We start from the raw sequence: 19,485 nt of genomic DNA, 5'->3' as shown, positions 1-19,485 counted from the left end.
AAGGACAGACGTTTCTGGATTAGTCATCAGGAACTGCTGCAACTACTCTTGTGTGTTTGGTCCAAGTTATAAATTAAAAATGATTACTTTGTAATACATGATATAAAGCTCTACTTTACAAAATCCACTACAGTTGGAAACCATCATGACCAAATATGAAATATATATTAAACTTAAAAGCACCTAGTCATACATTTGGTGAAACACACATAATTTCACCTTGAGACTTTCAACAAATTGCCTCAGCTCTCATGCTGTCATTGTGTCTGACACATACACACATACACACACACACACGCACACACGCACGCAAGCACTTTCAGACTCTTGAGTAACACCAGATGCTACATGTATGTGACTGGCTTATTATCAAATGGTATTTGTGTATTGATGTTAACTTTTCCTGGAGTGTACGATAATGAAAGCTACAAAATGCTCACTACAAATTGAGCAGTGGATTAGTTCAGGTAAGACATAACTGTATAATTTTTCCTACTTCACTCAGCTTTGCCATACTGTTGGGAAATAAACACAACAAAAGTGGGAGTTTAACTTGAGTATCTACAGGATTTTGTTGTCTGGAGGTGCTCAGCAAAGAGCTTAATGAGCCAGGATGAGGAGGATGTGGTTTGCTGCATCTCCTGTGTTTTCCATCTTTCTCCTCACAGGTTTCGCTGCAGCAAACCACCATTCCCACGATCTCCTTTTCTCACTGTCCAGACTCCACTGTGAGGGATTCTCATGCAATTAGCCTTGTTACCTTTAAACTTGAACCTAAAACTATGGCATGTATCTGATTGGACTCTGAACTCTTTCATTGTCCTTTTTTTTTGTTTTCTCCCAAAATTCTCTGTATCTCCTGTCATCCATCTCTTTTTCTTCTACTTTTTCATTCCTTGTCATTCCATCCTCATCTCCCAATAACATACAGCCTTCAGAGCTTTCACACTGTGCATTTGTCACTGACATTTTAGACAGACTTGCCAAGCCTTTTCCGCTTATACTGCATTGTTGATTGAAACCCTCTGTGGCCAGTGATCCATATTGCTGACAACATTTTACTTTAACACCTAAATCTGAATGGGCACTTCCTCCATATAAACGTGGGTGGCCTGATATGCAGCCCTCTGATTGGGTTCTGAATCAGTAAACCATGATGATGATGATGATAAAAGTTGGATATTAAAGCACAGAGTTTGCACATTTTAAATAGTGTGAAAAGAAGCTAGGACATGATTTGTGACTGTCAGGTAAACAACAGCAATAGTGTGAGGTGCACCTTTCTATAAACATGAAAATTACATTGTCTGCTATCACCACTGGTTGGAAGCAATCATAAGCAATGCTGGACATACTGTGAGAATGGTCAGAGTTTGCAAAGCTGTAATCAAAGCCAAAGGTTGGATATTTTCAGGATTAAAAAAAATCTAATGACTGTAACATTCAAATTCATGTTGTTTGTCTTATTATCCTAAGAAGTAATGTTGTAGCATTTCAAATAGTATTGTACATCAATAGTATTAGTTTTCCAAATAAATAAATAAATCTATGACCAAAGTGCCATTCACTGACATCACATCAGCAGACATGTTATGATTGCATTTACTCAAAATCACGAATTTTTTTTTTTTTTTAAATCAATGCATCACATTGACAATCATGTCAAGAACAAATAAGGTATTTGGGTTTTTCCCACTACACTGTCGAAATGGGCCCATACTTGAGTCATGTTGTCAAAACTATGCCTTAAAATATTCAATAAGGTCTAAAGGTATCAACAATAGGCAGGTAGTGGACTACTTACCAAGCTGTATGATACAATCAAAGTATGTACTGTACAGAGGCTTTGCAGAAAATGCAGACTTGGAGCAGGCAGGATCAAGGACCAGGCAGAAACATGAGGAAAAAGGATAAGAGCAGAATTACAGTGTGACTGAATGGGAGAGCTGCAGACAGTGGAGAGAGAACTCGGTATAAAATGAAATGTGTACACACACAGAAAGAAGAAAACAAATCAATGAGTGTCTCAGCTGAATGCATCAATATTAATATGTAATGGCAATAACCATCAGTAAGATATAATATAGGTGCAGTGTGCAATTTGACATACTTTACAAAGTCCCATTGTTTTTAATGGCATGCCCTAAGATGTATGTATTTATGAACTGATTAATTAAGTCGCATTTTATGCGTTTATGACAGCATATACTAAGGCACAATTTTCAGAAAATAGTAAGCTTGGGCACTTTTTTTTAATTAAATATTGCAGTCCACAGTACAGTTCACATTTTTAATCACAAAGCAAAATGGTGCACATTGTTAAATATTATAAAGTGTCATTTTCTAGATATAATTTCACAAGGGGCAATTTTAATGACATAATAAAAGAAGGTACATGTTTAATGAGATGCTATACTGTGATGAATTTACCATATTTCTTATGAAATACACCAGGCAGACCATTTCATGATCTGATATACTAAGATGCAATTTTCATGGCATGCTCTACTTAAGGTGCATTTCTGATGACATGTTATACTAAGTTGCATTTCTCATGCCACAAGGCACATTATTCATAATTTATACTACTGTGCATTTTTCATGATGTACTCTACTAGGGCCCATATTTTGTGATACAGTCAGATGTATTTATCATTATGTATTATACTGATGTACATCCTATACTATCAGTTTCAGTCAGTATACTTCAGGGATTCTGTCCTCTCACCTCTCTTAACATTTCTAATTGACTGAGCCGCATTATTTTTTTCTGTTCCTTATCTTAATAGCGTTACATTAATCTCTTTATATTGAATTTCAGGTTGAACAAGGAGATAAATTTCACTAATTTCCCTCCTGTTTACTGCTCGTAATGCTAATTAAACAATGAAGTGCAAGTTCATGATCAGCAGTATCATTAGTCCACCTTCCCGGTCTTCCCTGAAGGGACCATTTTGGGAGTTTTTGTTGTTGTCTTTAGCAGAAGATAGAAATTGAGCACTAGGGGGAGAACTGCAGGTATGATGAGACCGACTTCATTGAGACATTTAATTTGTTCTTGAATGTTAGCTGTACTTATGAAAATCCCTCATCTGACTACGTGAAGGAGGGAAAAGAAAAGATCTTGTGCATTGTGTAATTAAATCACTGATGCTTTGTTCATTACAAAATAGTACCACTGACTTTCACAGCACGCCACGTTGATATAAAAGAAAAGACATCCGGAACACGCCTTCCTGTGTTGATCATATCCGAGTCTTAACATACACATACTATGTCTGATGTGCTAAAGCCCATTTTTCATTACATACTAAGACTAAATTATCATTATTTAAAAAAGGTGCATTTTTTTCATGACACAGGTTTCAACATAACATACTACACTACCCTACACACATTCTTCTGACATACTATATGAAGGCCCACTTTTAATGTTAATGTCATTCTCTACTATGGTACATTTTTCTTGACATACTTTCCTAAGTTACATTTTTGAATGACAATTTAATATTATAATTTTCTAAGGCAGAATTGTCATGATATAATACAAGGCACATTATTAATTCTATACTACACTAACGCATTTTTAATGGCAACAGTAAGACACTTTTTTCTATGACATAACATAAGTGTCTTTCATGACATGCTAAGATATATTTTTCATTATCTATAATAAGACACATTTTAATGACATATTATAATAAAGCAGTAACTCTAGTGACCCTCACCTTCCTTTACACCACTTCACACTGGACCTACACTTAATTGAGAAAGAATTATTTGAGCCACACCACTTTTTTACTTATCTTAATACATAACGTATTCACTGATTTTGTCATATTGAATTTAAAGTTGAGCAAAGAGACACATTTCATTGATTTGTTTACTGCTTATAATACTAACTTAAGGACAGACATCAAAAATACATACCTGTTCATGATCAGCAATATCAGCAGTGCTATTAGCATCTTCGAAGGAGCCTTCTTGGGAATTTTCCTTCAGCAGAAGACAGAATTTGGACTCCAGGTGGCAAGCTGCAGGTTTGAGGAGATTGGGAGCTGGATAATCTCGCATACCTTCTGTCTTCATTGAAACACTGCCAGAAATGGTCTATGATAAACCAAACAAAAAATGGGTTGTATACTTTAAGCATTCCATAACATAGCCATAGCATCCTCAGAAAGTTCAGCTAGGCAAGACTGTGTTAAGCTGATCAGTGTATTTACTTCTTAAAGTAAGATTTAAAGCAGCAATGGTGAGTGTCAGGTTTTCATCTAACATCCAGCATCTCTACAGCAGAATAATATAGCAGAAAAGCAAAGTCCAAACCCAGTGTGAACAAATTCTCTGTTTTCACTGAATAGCTGGTAACCCTGTTGTTCTGTCCTGCACTGGACACTGACCTGCCACCCAGAGGTTTTTAGCACCAAATGTCAGCTGAATATCCAAATCCAACAAATCCAACTAATTTCCCCGCAGTGTTTACATCAGAGGAGTCATGACAAACACTTTTTACAGATATATGTTTTAAACAGGCATCATCACAGTCACGTATAATCTCCAGGGCCTTCCTACCACAGCATCATGCCTGCAAATGTCACCAGTTAATCCACCAAGAGTTAAACACAACGGCACTTAAATTTGCCAGAAGAATGTGATGGACCCACTTCTTTTTTTTTTTTTTTTTTTTTTACATCGCTTTAAAAAAAAAAAAAAAAAAACATTAGAATCTGAATTTTATTGTCATTGTACAAGTACAATGAAATTACAGGTGCTACACAAATGTTGACCAGGTATTGAAATAAGAAAAAAAAAAGAGAAAAACCTGAAAATAAGTTTAAAAAGGTAGGTAGTATAATTTAAAGTTAAGTAGTACATAGTAAATAAACAGTGAAAAAAAGTATTGCACAGCAGGAAATGTATTGCAGTTGGTTTGAAAGTGCATAACACATTTTTAGGTATGGGTAATTTCCAGGGGAAAACATATTGCACATACTGTAAGATGAATAAATAAATACATGAGAAGGTATGGAGATAAATAATATTTAAGTAGGTCTCTGGTGACAAGAATTCACAGTAAATGTATTACTCTTAAGATGAATGAAGATGATATACACATTTACCTTGAAGGAGATTGTAAGGAGCAGTCTTGTAATACTTAATTTTACACCTAAGTTTAAAGTAAACATGCTCAAGTAAAACAAGTATGTAGTACAGCCTACCAGAATGCTAAAATACACATTTGTGTTTTCTCAGAATAAGAGCACATATACACAACACAGTACAGTAATTGTTTACCATGGGTTTCCAGATTACTGGCAAAGAAAATTGAACTGACCTGGGTCACGGAAGAGCCTACGGCGCCATTCTCTACCTTTGTCTTCTTCGTCTAGTTGTATTTTATTGGCAGATTACAAACCACTCAGGTGCATAGTGCCACCTAACGTATCAGACTGTTTAATATCGGGGTTTGTTGTCTATGTTCTTTTGATTGACTGGTGGAACCCAACCTATCACCCAATTATCACCCACTATGCTCCTCAATCACACATGTGGGTCTGAGTTCTGTATATCCAGGAAACAGGTAATAAAAGGGTCCATTCATGCTTCTGGATTCCATAATGATGTCTCCCTGTTCTTGCCTCATCCAAGTTATGTTACTATTCTTATATTTTTTATTATTTTGCTTGCCTGTGATTTACAAAATGAGATTTTCATAATTTCTTGGTGTTGCTTGCTTCTTTGATTAATGCATCTGCTCTTCGGTTTCCTTTGATTCCTTTTTGTGTGTGGGCTGAAATCCAAATGAGTGCAACTGATACGTTTGCATGTTGAAGCCTTAATAAAGTTTTGTATATTTCATTTCATTTATTTCAATCCCATCTCTTTTTCAACCTCTACACTGCTCCATTTAAAACATTTGCTTTGAACATCTTCACACTCCCATCTGGTGAGAAACACTGTTATTGCTGGACTGCTATTCTCTGAGTGGCCTTGAAGACTGACCTAATAGCTGGTCATTAAATGTTTCTATCTTAGCTGCAGTGTAATTTCCACCCTCTCCACATGAAGTATAAAAACAAGTTGGAATTTGTACTTGTAGCTTGAGAGTTTTCCTGCTTTGTATCTGTAGACAAATGTTTTTTTTTTTCAGTATTTTTTTCAGTATCTTTAATTCACACATACCCTAAACACTTTTGAAAGTGCATTTCTACATTATTAAATGTGTACATATACAATGCTTTTTCAAGTACAAATCTTTTCTGCACATGGAGAAGTTGGAATTTCTCATTCAAATTTTTTACAGGTTTAAGAAGGCTGATTTACAGGTACAAATTTAATTTCCAAGCTCAAAGTCTGTGTGACCTAGATTTTTACCCATATTGCAAAGGATCGTGTAATGAATGAATGAGAAAAACAAACACACAGAGAACCACTCACAGCCCATTTCCTCAGTCAGAGCAGTCATGAGTAGTTATCAGTATTGGAGGGATCTCAAGCCCTCCCTCATCACCATCAATCTGTCTAAATGACTCCTCTCTCTGCTCCGTCTCCCCACTGCTGCTTTGCTCTTCCATTATACTTTCCTCCAGGTCATATCAGCATCTCCTTAGCTCACTCCTTCTCACTTTAAATCCTTCGTTTACAGCCACTTATCTACATGCTTTTCCCCATTTTCTTCACCATTCTGCCATTTCTTTCAACTCTTGGCTCTATCTCTAGGACCATCCTACTCATGAGTATCCAAGCGTACCCCCCCCCCCCCCCCCCCCCTTTTTTTTTTTTTGAAATTGCACCATGACTAAATGAGCCCCAGTGTAATGGATAGCCTAATGGGATTGGATGAGGCATTAAAACCATATTTCACAAGGACATAATATTCCCAAGATTTCAGCAACATTCACTTGAAATTGTCCTGAATGTGTGTTTGGGTCTCATCTGCGTTTATCTCCAAGACTGGCATTCAGACTGCTCTACAGTAGGCGTTTATTTGTGGGCATGGACATACAATGTCCCAGTGCTGTGTTAAAATCTTACTCAGATGTTTTGGTTCGGGATCATGTTGAAAACTACATATTAAGGATCATTATTTTCTCTTTCACTGTGACCCAAATGCTGTCAAATGAAGCACAGCTGTAAATGCTCTGCCTCGGCAAGGCAAGAATTTGCAATAACTCCCACCATGTCTCATTACATTTAGATATATAAATGATAAAATGTGCAATATCTTTTATTTTCTATCTGCCTCAGTGGATACATATCTTGCTTTATAGTCTCAAAACACCGTTTTAAAGTTTGCTGCCCAAGTTGCCATGACTAGACTTTGTAAAGCTAAATTTACTTTTTTTTTTTTCCTGCAGTAAGGGAAAAGTATACAATTTGAGTTACTAACATTTTTGTAATACTGTTTATTATCCCAAATACCTAACTGAAGCCCAGTCAAACTCTTATCTTAGTAGGAGGAACAGACAAACTTGTGCTAACACAAAACACACCCACAGCTATTTATGAAGTACACTGAAAGGCTAATGAGCAATCAGTAACCATGACACTCCACCAGTAGCCTAAACAATGTGTGCATGCCCAAACACACACACACACACACACACACACACACACACACAAAGGACACCCCATGGCTATACTCAAAAAGTGGAAAACTGCACCCAGGTGCTGGTGTCAGGAAAAGGAAACCAACTATAGTGTGTGTGAGAGGTTAGAGGTCATGTTGCACCTAATGTTGAAACCTAATGTAAGTACAGATTTGCAAAGCCATATGAATAGTCTGTAGGGCTGCTGATATGTTTCTTTGCTTCTCTCTCAAACACACACAGACATTTATAGCCTTGTTATTTTGCAAAGTAGTGAAACATGCCTGCATGGCAGCTGCTATATTGCAGCATAGAATATCTTGATATTGCAGTCATCCTAAAAGAAAATTCACTTTCAATTACCATTGGTAAGCAGATTCAAGCACGCAAACCCATATGATTATATTTTTCATTAGCTTGGAAGGTAGCAATGGTTGGGCTATTGGGCACCACAGCAGACTTCCTGATACTCAACACACACAAAGGCAATGAAAGAACAGCTGGATAAAAGCAGCTGCTGCCAATATGTGACTCATCCATAAAGTGCTTTGTATTACCTCTCACTCCAAAACAAGTGGTGCCTCCTAATCATACACATACATTCACTTGCTCACCTTTTACAGTTTGAAATCACATATGTAGCAGATTACAGGCCTTTATAGTTGAATCACTTGTGGAGCCACTGAAAATGTTTTTATAGCCAGAGGGGGAAACCGAATGGAAACAGGCATGTTAAAGGAATCATATGAACTGTGATTGCATGAAGCAAATAATTTTCCTGATGCCTTACAGTTCATCTTCTATTGTGACAGGATCAGTTAATATATGTGCATTAGGTCATTCATTCCCATCACACTGTTATCAAGCATTACAATCAGTTCTGTTCAAATTCTGCATAAGCCATCATTGGGCTGGAAGCACCAATGGTAACACACCATATTACAGTGTTACATTACACATTACATTGCATCTCTCTAAATAAGTGTGTCCAAGGTTCAAACAGTTTCTTGTGGTGTTTTACAAGAGACAGCTTGCTATGAATAATGATCTCTGGACTGTATAACAGGCAGCTCTTACATAGCAGACGATATGTGTCACAGACTGACAGGAATAGCAATTTAGATGGTGAAATTTATAAAGGGAGAGCTGCAGGAGAGAGTGAAGTCAGGGCGTTTTTCATTGAAGAGAAGTGGATCAAATGGGGAACGGATGAGAAAGGTCGATGAGAGACAGACGTGGATCTGGACCTGCTTTGCTTAATGTTCCTGTTTTTATGAGGCCTGTTAAATTGTCTTTCTAGAGTGGTTGGCAGGCCTGAACACACACCGAGTGCTACATTCTCACAACTCGTTACCTGTCGACTTCTAAAATTTGATTGAAGGTTGGCTTTGGATTGAGTAACTTATTTTTCAAGTGCTCATTTATCAATGCTAAAGTTGTTTTTTTTCTCTCTCTCTGTATCAGCTTAAACCAATTACACTCAACATCCACACAACTATTTTATTTTTTTATTTTTAACTGCAATAGGTTTGAGTTTTATGGTCCAATAGCAGATTTTTCTTGCCAGTACAGGAATTTCCTCTGTGGAAGATCTAGGTTGCTTTGATAGGTAGGTCAGGAGAGGTGAAACTATCCTGTATCGGGACAAAGGGACACCAACCGTTCTATTTATTTAGTCTACGTCGAAATGAATGCATATCATTGTGTACACAGTCAAATCGGCCCATGGGTAAACCACTCTCCATTGAATCTCCAGCTCTGAATGTGGAGCTTTGTTTGCTCTGGACCTGTCATTTTGTGATTATGCCATCTCCAAGCTTTAGTTCAAGTGATTTGACCCACAAATGACTGCACACATCAGGAGTTGCCCTGTGTGTCTTTAATGAACGCTGACTGCAGCACGACTTGTCTCACTCTTTGGTTTGTCGGATGCGGTTCATTCGAGTTCATCTTATCGCCAGTTCAAATTAGCAGAGCTTAATATTGTTTTCTCTTTAGAACTGCTCCCCTGGGCTCTCTGTTGCCTGGATGCCTTGTTCTCCCAGACACAGCACGAGGGGAGGCAGTAAAGCTATGCTAACATCATATTCTTGTTATTATAATCATTATTAAACCACTGTCATCAGCCAGTTGGTTCCTTCTCAACTTACCCTCATTTGCCAGTCTGAACAAACAGACCTTAAACAGAGGGTCATTTGTGAGTGATGGCTTGCATAGGTGAGAAGATATTAAGTGTTTCAGAAGGTTTTTTTTATTAAAGGAAGAACTTTTAAAGGGAATCTGCGGCGGTTCTGCTCTCCCTCCCACCAGCCTTTCCACCCTGCCCAGGAGGAAGGTTTAGATTGCTGTGTGGAGTGATGGGTCCCACAGCGTTAGGCTGGACTACAGGGTGGATACTCCCCACCACTCCACTAGAATAACAAAATCACTATGGATGGCTTCAGGAAAGTGAAAACTTTCAGCAAGTTTGGCTTCTAAAAACAAAATAAAAATAACTGGCAGATGTTTTTCTTCCCCTTCTCTTGACTCTATTCAACTCAGCTTTTTTAACAGTGTTGTTCATGTCACTTTCATAGCACTGCTCTCAGGGGACAAGGTTGGGTGACAGGAGGTGAGGACAAGGAAGAAACCCAGTCGCTGTATCCAGACCAGAGGGAGGGGAGGCTGAATGTCACCTTCAAATCTAGCAGGCAGATTGATTCAGAGCCATCAGGGAGCAATGGGAAATACCTCGGCCTGACAGGAGACACTAAATTAAACAACCAGCAACCCCCTGGGAGAGTGTTTAACAGCAGCACACTATGAGTTATGGGCCAAAGGCAATTTCTTTTAACATCATACTTTGTTTTAAATGGCAGAAATGTGTTTATATATGGAATGCACATTTCAATAAACAAAGCACTTAACCATATATATGAGATGTTTCCTTCAGATTTCTGGGACGAATCTAAAAATAGTCCAAATGACTGATGTGGAAATATACATCAACATGTTTTTTTTAACAGTATAACATAATTCATCAACTGTGGGATATTTTAGTGTGACTATTAATGTTTATGTTAGATTCTGATGGTCACATGGCAGTGATGCTTTTATGATACACTGTCATCTCCATTTATTTTATTCCACTATCAAATGTTTAAGACTTAGGTAGATTTTATAGCTCCGTGTACTCTAAACATTATGTACTGTGCATACTGTACTACATGTTTAAACTATGTGAAGTGTGTTACATATCTATTTCATGGTTTACCTGCAAGCATAGATATAGAGTGTTTTAGAATAGCTTATAGGCCTATTTTACAATCAGATATTTGCTTTATGAAAGACTTCTGGAAAGCAATCAACCTCTACCCAGCACACAGCCACAACCACTTTTCACCTTTGCTCACATGCAAGTGCACAAGAGAGTACTCTATTATTATTATTATTAGTAGTATTATTATTATATTTACTCTGGTGTGATCACACGCTATAAACAGTGTGATGACACACTGAACACACAACAGATCTGAGGCGGTTTTACTCAAGTAATTTTCACAAATAATCACTTCAGTACATTACTTTCCGACATGACTAGCTCAGATTTCCTCTTGATTTATTTCTGCTGTCCCTTCCTCTGCCAAGAAAAAAAAATCTAATTCTATCTTCCTCCTTGCTTTGTCTTAATTTGAAAAACTAAGAGCAATAAAATGTGGACGTCCTCTTTTATTCTCCAGAAATAGGCCAAAAGGGGAACAAGGTTCAGAGCTCTCCCTCTGGATATTATAGTGCCAGTAATTTTGGACGAGATCATTAGTCTGTTGTGTCCTGTTACCCAACATACTTGCTAACCCCAGCTTTCATTTCACCTCATACCAATCTCACATGTAAATATGTGACACACTATAAACAGCTGCATGCCTGTGTTTGTGAATAATACATCTCAGTGGGAAAATGCTTCCCATATATCTTGTGTTGCTCATATCGAAGTTTCCAGATTTTTGTAATTCTGGGACAGCCCTGACCATAACATTACATCTGATTATTATTTAAAACCACAGGGATTTCTGCTGTGAACAGTAGTTGGAAGTAATTTAATTTAAATCAACACAAGTCAATCTGATAGCCGACCAATGTCTACAGAGACATTGTGTAGAATAAAACCATACCATGGAGGAAAACGTTCCTTGTTTTTCATTTTCCATAGGAGACACAATGTCTCACAATGGCTCTGCTTGTGAAATCATCATCTATGCAATTATTATACTTTTCTAATGAAAAATCAAACAATTGTGCCATGTTTGCAAAGGTTGGTGATATATTTATGGTGCATGCATGACCGGGATAGGTATCAGTTGCTGCATACTGCTACAGATTCACGCCACTGGTGTCCTGAGTGATAGGGCCACACACTGGGTTTAAAGCTGCTGGGCCATTAAACATCCACACAACAGTGGCAGTGTGGAATGCTCATCATGTTTGGGCGATAAGGATTAAGACCCTACAGTGCATGAAAAATATATGCAAGCTTAAGACTTTTATTTATGTTTGCGTCATTGGTAAATGAACACTGTCAAAGCAGAGTAGTGAACGGGAGCAGGATGTATTGAAAATGAATTCAGACTATGATGAAGCAGACGATCTGTGGTGCAGTTCTGATTGGATCTTTTATAACACAGCGGGAATAAAGCTGGGAGGGCATTTATGATGCATCAGAAAATGGAAGGGACATGAACAAAACCAAAATTGTGCTGATAGAAGAAACGGAAGGTGATGAAGAGAGGTCTGGCTGACAATGTGAGTGAGAGAGAGAGACCGTTAGCATCTAGAGAAACTGAAATAGAGGACGCAAAGCATTTTATTCAAAGGCACTGCTGTTGAAGCTCATTTTCTCTAGCAGAATGGACCGACCACACATCCAGAAGCCAAAGAAAAAAAAAAAAATCTTGAACAATGATATTTACCAATGCAGAGAGTAAAAATGATAAATAAATAGAGAAGGACATTATAGTATTAAAATATATCTTTACTTATTACTGTTTTGTGCATTTTTATATATATTTCTGTTTTCCAAAGGGAATGAATATTTGGCTATGAGTGACAATGTTCTTTTTCTAATGGGTACTATATCTTTGTGGAAGAACACTATTTCAATACATTAATTAAAAAACTGTTTGTAATACTGTTCCAGTTGCATCAGTAACATAACATCCAGGTCAGCAACCGCCACCTTACTAAAGCTAAATATGTAGGTAGCTATGTATTCTAAATGGACTATTTTATCAAACACGTGTCTAAAACATTTTCCAAATGTACACTGTCCACTTCCATTACCTTTGTAAGGACCCTTTAAAAAAAATTGGTCAAACAATCAGCAAAAACAACAATATCTGTATGGCAGTTTAGATTTCCTTGTACCAACAGTGAGGAGAATTTAAATTTGAGTTTGATCTTATCTAAATACACTATGTATATACAAACTGAGTCGCTCAAAACAAAAATTACAGCAACGCAGAGAAACATGCTGTGATGGGTAGGCCAACAACAGAAGGTAACAACAAATCAAAAAATCCGCTACACTGCAGTCTGAAAAGAATCAAAATAAATCCCAAATGCCATAAATTCGACACACTCTCAGACCAAAACAAAATTCATTATTTACTGGGGGAAAATCTGACATTGCCATATTGAAGCAATAAAATATCATAGTACTACAGAGCATTAGGAAAAATACAGCCAAATAATACCTCTTTCTATAATCTTTATTTTATCTCTTGGTCTCCTCTGGATTTCTACCAATATCCTTTCGTTACACTTTATGTTATGTTGTGTGGTGTAGTATTATTTGTGTTGTCAAGTTTAAACATTGTTGTGTACAGATAGTGTAGTGAACCAAACCATGTATTTGAACATGGAGTTGACACTGCAATAAAACATTTTAAACATAAGGTTGTCACATTACCTATTTCTGCCTCTTTTGCATATTCACAGCATCCCTTTAATCAGTTAAGCTGAAGTCTGTCAGATATTTTTGAAAGCTCTTGGAAAAAATACTGAGTTTTTATTTCATCACAAACCATTTGTTGTCTTTTTTTATTAACTTCCTGAATTATTATACTTTGTAAACCTGTACGACATGCTCTGGCAAGTCTGTACTCAGCTGTGGCCATAAAGCAATAGAGGGAGAGCGGGAGAGAGAGAAGAAGAGGGAGGAAGGAGGGAGGGAGCAAAAGTTGTCATAGAAAGTTTTGGCTCTTGGTGGTGAGTACTGTACAATTTAGAAGCTTTGTCTTCTAACCCCTGCAAACAGCAGTACTATAACTGGGAAAGAGAAAGTGAAATAGAGGAGGGTGATTGACTTATTATGTGTTAAGGAAAGTGTGTTTGCGTGTGAGTTACACCTCTCTCTCTCTCTCTCTCTCTCTCTGTGCTTTAAGAGGTTTACCACTTCAGCCAACATCCTGAAGCGGGCCACCCTCCTCTTCACCCCTCCTCTCCCCTTTCCTCCAGACCAACGCATGGACTCCAGCGGCGTGAAGAGAGGGCAGAGGAAAGCAACTTTTCAGAGGAGAGATAAATGGTGAGAGGGAAGTCTGTTGTTGGTTTCCTGGACTGAGCTGCATGTGCTGGCTGAGTGTTGGGGTTAAATTAGGAGGCAATCTCCTTTTCCTGTGTGTGTGTGTGTTCTCTGTCTGCCTGCATGGGGAACAGCAGCAGCGCAAACGGGACTGAAGAAGACTTCTGAGTGCAACAGCACAGAGCAGGACAAGCCAAAAGAGAAGAAAAGAAAGTGGTAAAACAGAGACATGAACAGCAGGAGCTGGACTGGGAAGACAAAGTCTTGAGCAACAATTTAACAAGCCACAGAAAAAGGCAGACACACAAAAGACAAAAGGAAGACTCACCTGACCTTTCTACTCTGCCAGGTGGAGCTACCTTCACCTTGCCCTGTTCTTCATCCCCCTCTTTCCCTGACATGGACCGCCTGCTGGCCCTGACCCTCGCCTACCTGGCCTACCTGCTGGCTGCTGTGCTCGGCTCAGAGCGCCAACAGCACCGCATGCAACACGGCCCCTGCAGCTACACCTTCATCCTCCCTGAGGTGGAGCATTGCCATCCCTTAAAAGACTTCCAGGTCAGCAACACTCTACAGAGGGACTCCCCGCCTGAGTCCGAGCGTGACACTGGCCAATCCAAGCAGGGTAAGGTCCTAAAGGAGAGGCCTTCCTTGCAGGAGAGGAAGCTGGAGAGACTGGAGAGTGCTATGGAGAATAACACCCAGTGGCTACAGAAGGTAAGATCTCCTCAACTGTTTACTTAAACAATCACATTCAATCACCCTTTCATTCTTGCACTACAGATTTACTGTCACACTGTCTTCTTCTAATCTTTTCACATGTCATCTTTAAATTGCTGACCTTCAAACAAAATGATGAGGTGACAAAATCATACAATTTGGTAACATCTGTTTGTCAAGCCTTCATATTTGACAAGTTCAGCTCTTAGCTGGGATTTCCTGGATGCTTGCTGTAAGCATATCTGGCTCCATGACAGTGCCTGGTGAATGTGTGTAGGTCTGCATTTAAGACCACTGGGATGCAAGAACTCCCTGTTGCATGCAAGAAGAGAAGGACAAGATGAACTATGTTTGCAACCAGCAGACAGTGCCAAAGATCTCTCACACTGTTAAACCTTCTAAATGAATATTGTCCCCCCCTACAGACAACTAACGCACAGAAACTTCACTCTTGATTCATGTTTTAGCTCATCTATAAGCCAGAGTCCGTGAAAACTATGCATCAAACTAAGCTCACATGAAAATATGAAGTGTCCCCTGTGAAAAATATTTATTATTTGCAGAAGACACATTTCAGCATATCTTCTCACCGAGCTACTGGCCTTTGCAGTTCCCTTTAGTCTGAGTTATAATGGACTGAAATCAAATGATGCGATTAAATGTGGCTTCAGAATAGTGTTTTCATTGATAAGGTCATCAGGGTGAATAATCAGTACTGGGCCAGAGTCTAGGACAGATTGACATGCCACAGCTCTCCATTTGTTTCTCTATTCTAATCCACAACTGGTTCTTTATATTTATGGCAAGCAATAATCCTCTGGCCAAGCATAAGCGCTGTATTGAGTGTTTAGTTTCGCCAACATGTTGGTTATATTTAAAAATGGGGTATTTCGAGTGGCAAAGCTCTTCCCCTGCTCCTCTCATTTCCCACTCTCACCCACCACAAATTTGTCTGCTTTTCTGTTCCTTCCCTTTTCACTGTTCTTTTTCTGCTCCTCTCTATCCACGTCCTTCTCACTTCTATTTGGATGATGAATGTGTCTCATCTCACACCTTGTCTCATCGACCATGTGATCTCAAACTCAGTCTTGCTCTCCTGACACGCGGTTGGATACACACATTTGAAAACACACACTCAATTCCCCTGTGTGCACTCTGTCTGATGCTCAGTCTATGAAGTGGAGACCTAGCTTCCATGAAAAACATCCCATGAGGCCACAGTGTGTGTGCTTGAGAGACAGAGAGAGACAGATAGTGCAAATACTTTTCATCATGAACACAGTATATTATTCATGCAGACAACCTACAAAGGCTAAATTGTACAACACAAAAGCATCATATCTTGCACTTATCTTACACGTGTTCTTGCAGCATGTAGTCTCCTACTGTCATGAAGGAGCTGTAGTTTAAATTGCCCTTATCTACAGTTTAAGTTCAGCTGACACTTATCTTGCTCAGCTGCCAAACTTCCTCAGCATAATTTCAAAAATGAGCACAAAGATCCAACCTTTCCCCCACCAGGCCATAGTGATGCATAAATGATCACACGCAGCATGACCCTCCAGAGCCTCTTTTGGATATGCATGAGGAGTATACTAACCTCTGACCCCAGATGGCAAAGCCTTTTCAGCATCTTCGGGAGCTTATAAGGCCAATCTGAACAGCATTGGGGGAAAATTAATAATAATGTATGTGAAAGAACTTGAGGTATATGTGTGTCAGTGTATCTTTCTACTTTGTATGGTCTCACTTAAAGCTCCTCTGGGATGTTATGGCCCTGACTGTGAGCCTTCCACCCAAAACTTTTCAAAGAAAACACACACCCACACACAATTTAAGAAGTGCACACACTAATCAGCCATGTTCCACAGAGGAATCTCCAAGTGGATCAAGACTGGATTATTGTTCCAGATTCCTCCTTTGGTGTTTTCAAGAAGAAACTAGTGTTTATTTTCTTTTGTACTAACCCCCAGTGCTCTACATCTAGTCTTTTTGTCTTCTAAAGCCCCTGAGGGGTTGGCAAATAGGATGTGAGCTTTTCTTAAAGCTTTTAAGAGCCTGCGTAGATTATGCTAAGGCAAAAACATTGCACAGAAATCAAGGTGGCTAGGCTACCCTTGGTGAGCAGATTTCCTGGCTAAGTAGTATTTCATTAAGCCAATGCTAAAAATATTCCATTCAAATTATGCAATTGGACTTCTTTTCCTTTTCACCCCTGTACTTCAGTTTGAACAGTCTCAAAACATGGCCTTTGACTTTTGTTCTTATTACAACAAAACATTTCTTCTTGGCTGATCATCTTAATTGAACATATTAGCATGGCAACATTTGCAGATTAGCAACAAAGTATAATTGAGGCTAGTTGAGAATGTCGTTGGTTTTATTATAAGTATGAAGAAAACTCAATTCATCCTGAGCGGGGCTTAAATGTCTATGTCAAATATAAAAGGAATCCATCCAATAAAAGAGGAGAGGGCCACCAAAGTCAGCAGGATACATCCACTGATCATAAATGACTACAAAACACAGGGCCAATCAGTAAGTTAGATTTTTAAAGGTTTCACTGGGTAGGTGAAAAAACAGGTCTACTAGTGGCATTAGAGGAAAAATCAGAAGATTAGAAACAATTCCTCTTGAATATTGATTATCTTTTTTTTTTAAATCATCTTTTTTGAGTGTGGATCGACAGACTGACAGTGCCATCTCTAGAGCCGAGCCTAAATTTGAGGAACAGTGTGTATTGGCTACTCTGGGGATAATTTGCCAGCAGATATGTTTCTCTTGCTCTCTCTAATTATAACTGCAAACAAATGTGTCTATTGGCTCAACAATTAAGATATCAATTGATAACTATAATTATCTCAGCACTGATCCCTCCTCTGTCCCTCTTAGACACAATAAGAATGATCATACATCTCAAATGTTCATTGCACAGCCTGTGACAGAGCTGCAATTAATGCATTTGGCAATGGGAGATGGAGTGCATCAAGAGCTCTGGAGTCATTTGTTCTACAGACAGCTATAATAGGCACACTTTGGACAGGCAGCTGACTTCAATACACAAGGCTTATTATGATGCAAGGATCTTTGGTTCTTCCTTTGGAGTTTGATTTAATCTGTTTGTTAATCTCTTCATAACCTTCATTATGCAGTTTTTTTTCCTACTGTCTCAGTTGACTGAAAGCAGCAAAATAGAGAGATGGATTTACAGAGCGAGGGGGAGAAAGAAAGAGAACCTGAAAAAAAGGGGGTTGAGTATGAGACAAAGAGAGAAAGATTACTAGCAGGCACACAATTTAATTGCCGATTCATCTCTATTTGGTTATATGGATCAGTACTTTTTGTACTGTATAAAAAATAGAAAAACCCTCTCTGGTGACAGTGCATTCTCACAATCCCTTTCCTTCCTAAGATGGGCATTTGTATTCGAAAGAGCAAAATCATAGTCTCATTTGAATTCTCTTCGATTTTTGTGGATAGCCTCTCATTAGCTGGATAATTTTGAATACTTCCTCCATAGAGGTTTCTTTTTCCAGTCATGTGGTTTTCTTCCCATACAAATCATAAATATTAATGTCCATCAGTTTGATATTCTGTTTTGCTTTATTGCAATGACAATGCCATTGCCTATTAAACTTCAAACAAAGTTCCATCATTGACAGCAGGAAATGCTAAATTCCGCTTCCAAGTGCCATTTGCTTAAACCGGCCCCATTAATAAGAAAATCAATTTGCTGGAGCAAGATAGATGTCATCCTATTGTTCCTCCTACTGTAACATATGATGGTTATTTTGCCAATGCTTCTTTCTCAGAGCTTGAGATTAATTACAGTGTGGACAATTATCCCTGATGTCCAGCACATAAATATCATGATGTCAAACTCCTAGAATATATCTTTGCTGCTCTTTCTGAAATCCCATTGAAATGTCTATACTGTATGCTGCATCATGTTTTAATGTGAAGTCGGTATTTGCCTGAGGTACACCTGCAGATGGATTGACAGATAGATTGGTAGTGAGACACTGGCACTGCCCTGGGGATGCTGAATTTCATGACCCCCTCAGAGTACTCAAGATGATTGAAGTGACAAAGACAGATCACACAAAGGTTGCTACTTTCTCACTGCATGAAGCGGTCAGTGAACATATAGGCACATTACCTCCCAAATCCCACATTGTGGATACTATTCTGTGTCTGCTTGTTCTCTTTACAGCTGGAGAACTTCATCCAAGAAAATGTGCGCTCTGGGATGGAGGAAATGAAAAGAACCGCAGTCCACACCCAGACAGCTGCCATGCTCGAGATGGGAACTAACCTCCTCAGCCAATCAGCAGAGCAGACACGCAAACTGACAGACGTTGAGACCCAGGTAAGCCCTTTGGGAAGGACTGGAGTGAACCTGGGATAACTTGTTTGCAGCCAATCCAAATGAACAACTGTGAGGGTCACACCCATGCAGAAACAAATGATTTCACTTCCGAAACACTTTGTGAATAGCTAATTAAATGTAAATCAGATGTAACCCACTGAGAAGCCATGCCCAAAGGTGGCGGCAACTGCTTTAAAACAGCTGGTATTTGGTTTTACAGGCTCTGATTGACATAATGAGCTGAG

General features: G+C 38.7%; 1 protein-coding gene across 4 annotated transcripts in view; it reads left to right on the top strand.

Moving 5' to 3' along the window:
* Positions 1-343: 343 nt before the first annotated feature.
* Positions 344-19,485, top strand: part of angpt2b (angiopoietin 2b) — a 32,467-nt gene continuing 13,325 nt past the window's right edge. Inside the window, exons 1-4 of one of the 4 annotated variants that reach the window (XM_026301134.1) lie at positions 13,743-13,835; positions 14,012-14,154; positions 14,286-14,868; positions 19,085-19,240. In XM_026301134.1, coding sequence (XP_026156919.1) covers positions 14,551-14,868; positions 19,085-19,240 — 474 coding nt within the window. In that variant the 5' untranslated portion in view covers positions 13,743-13,835; positions 14,012-14,154; positions 14,286-14,550. Of the gene's footprint in view, positions 468-13,742; positions 13,836-13,879; positions 14,869-19,084; positions 19,241-19,485 lie in introns of those variants that run through there. The other 3 variants (XM_026301133.1, XM_026301131.1, XM_026301132.1) reach the window with 3 other exon arrangements.

The sequence above is a fragment of the Mastacembelus armatus genome, chromosome 11, assembly GCF_900324485.2.
Source record: "Mastacembelus armatus chromosome 11, fMasArm1.2, whole genome shotgun sequence".
Classification (NCBI taxonomy): Eukaryota; Metazoa; Chordata; class Actinopteri; order Synbranchiformes; family Mastacembelidae; genus Mastacembelus; species Mastacembelus armatus.
This window is presented reverse-complemented; position numbering and strand designations above follow the sequence as displayed.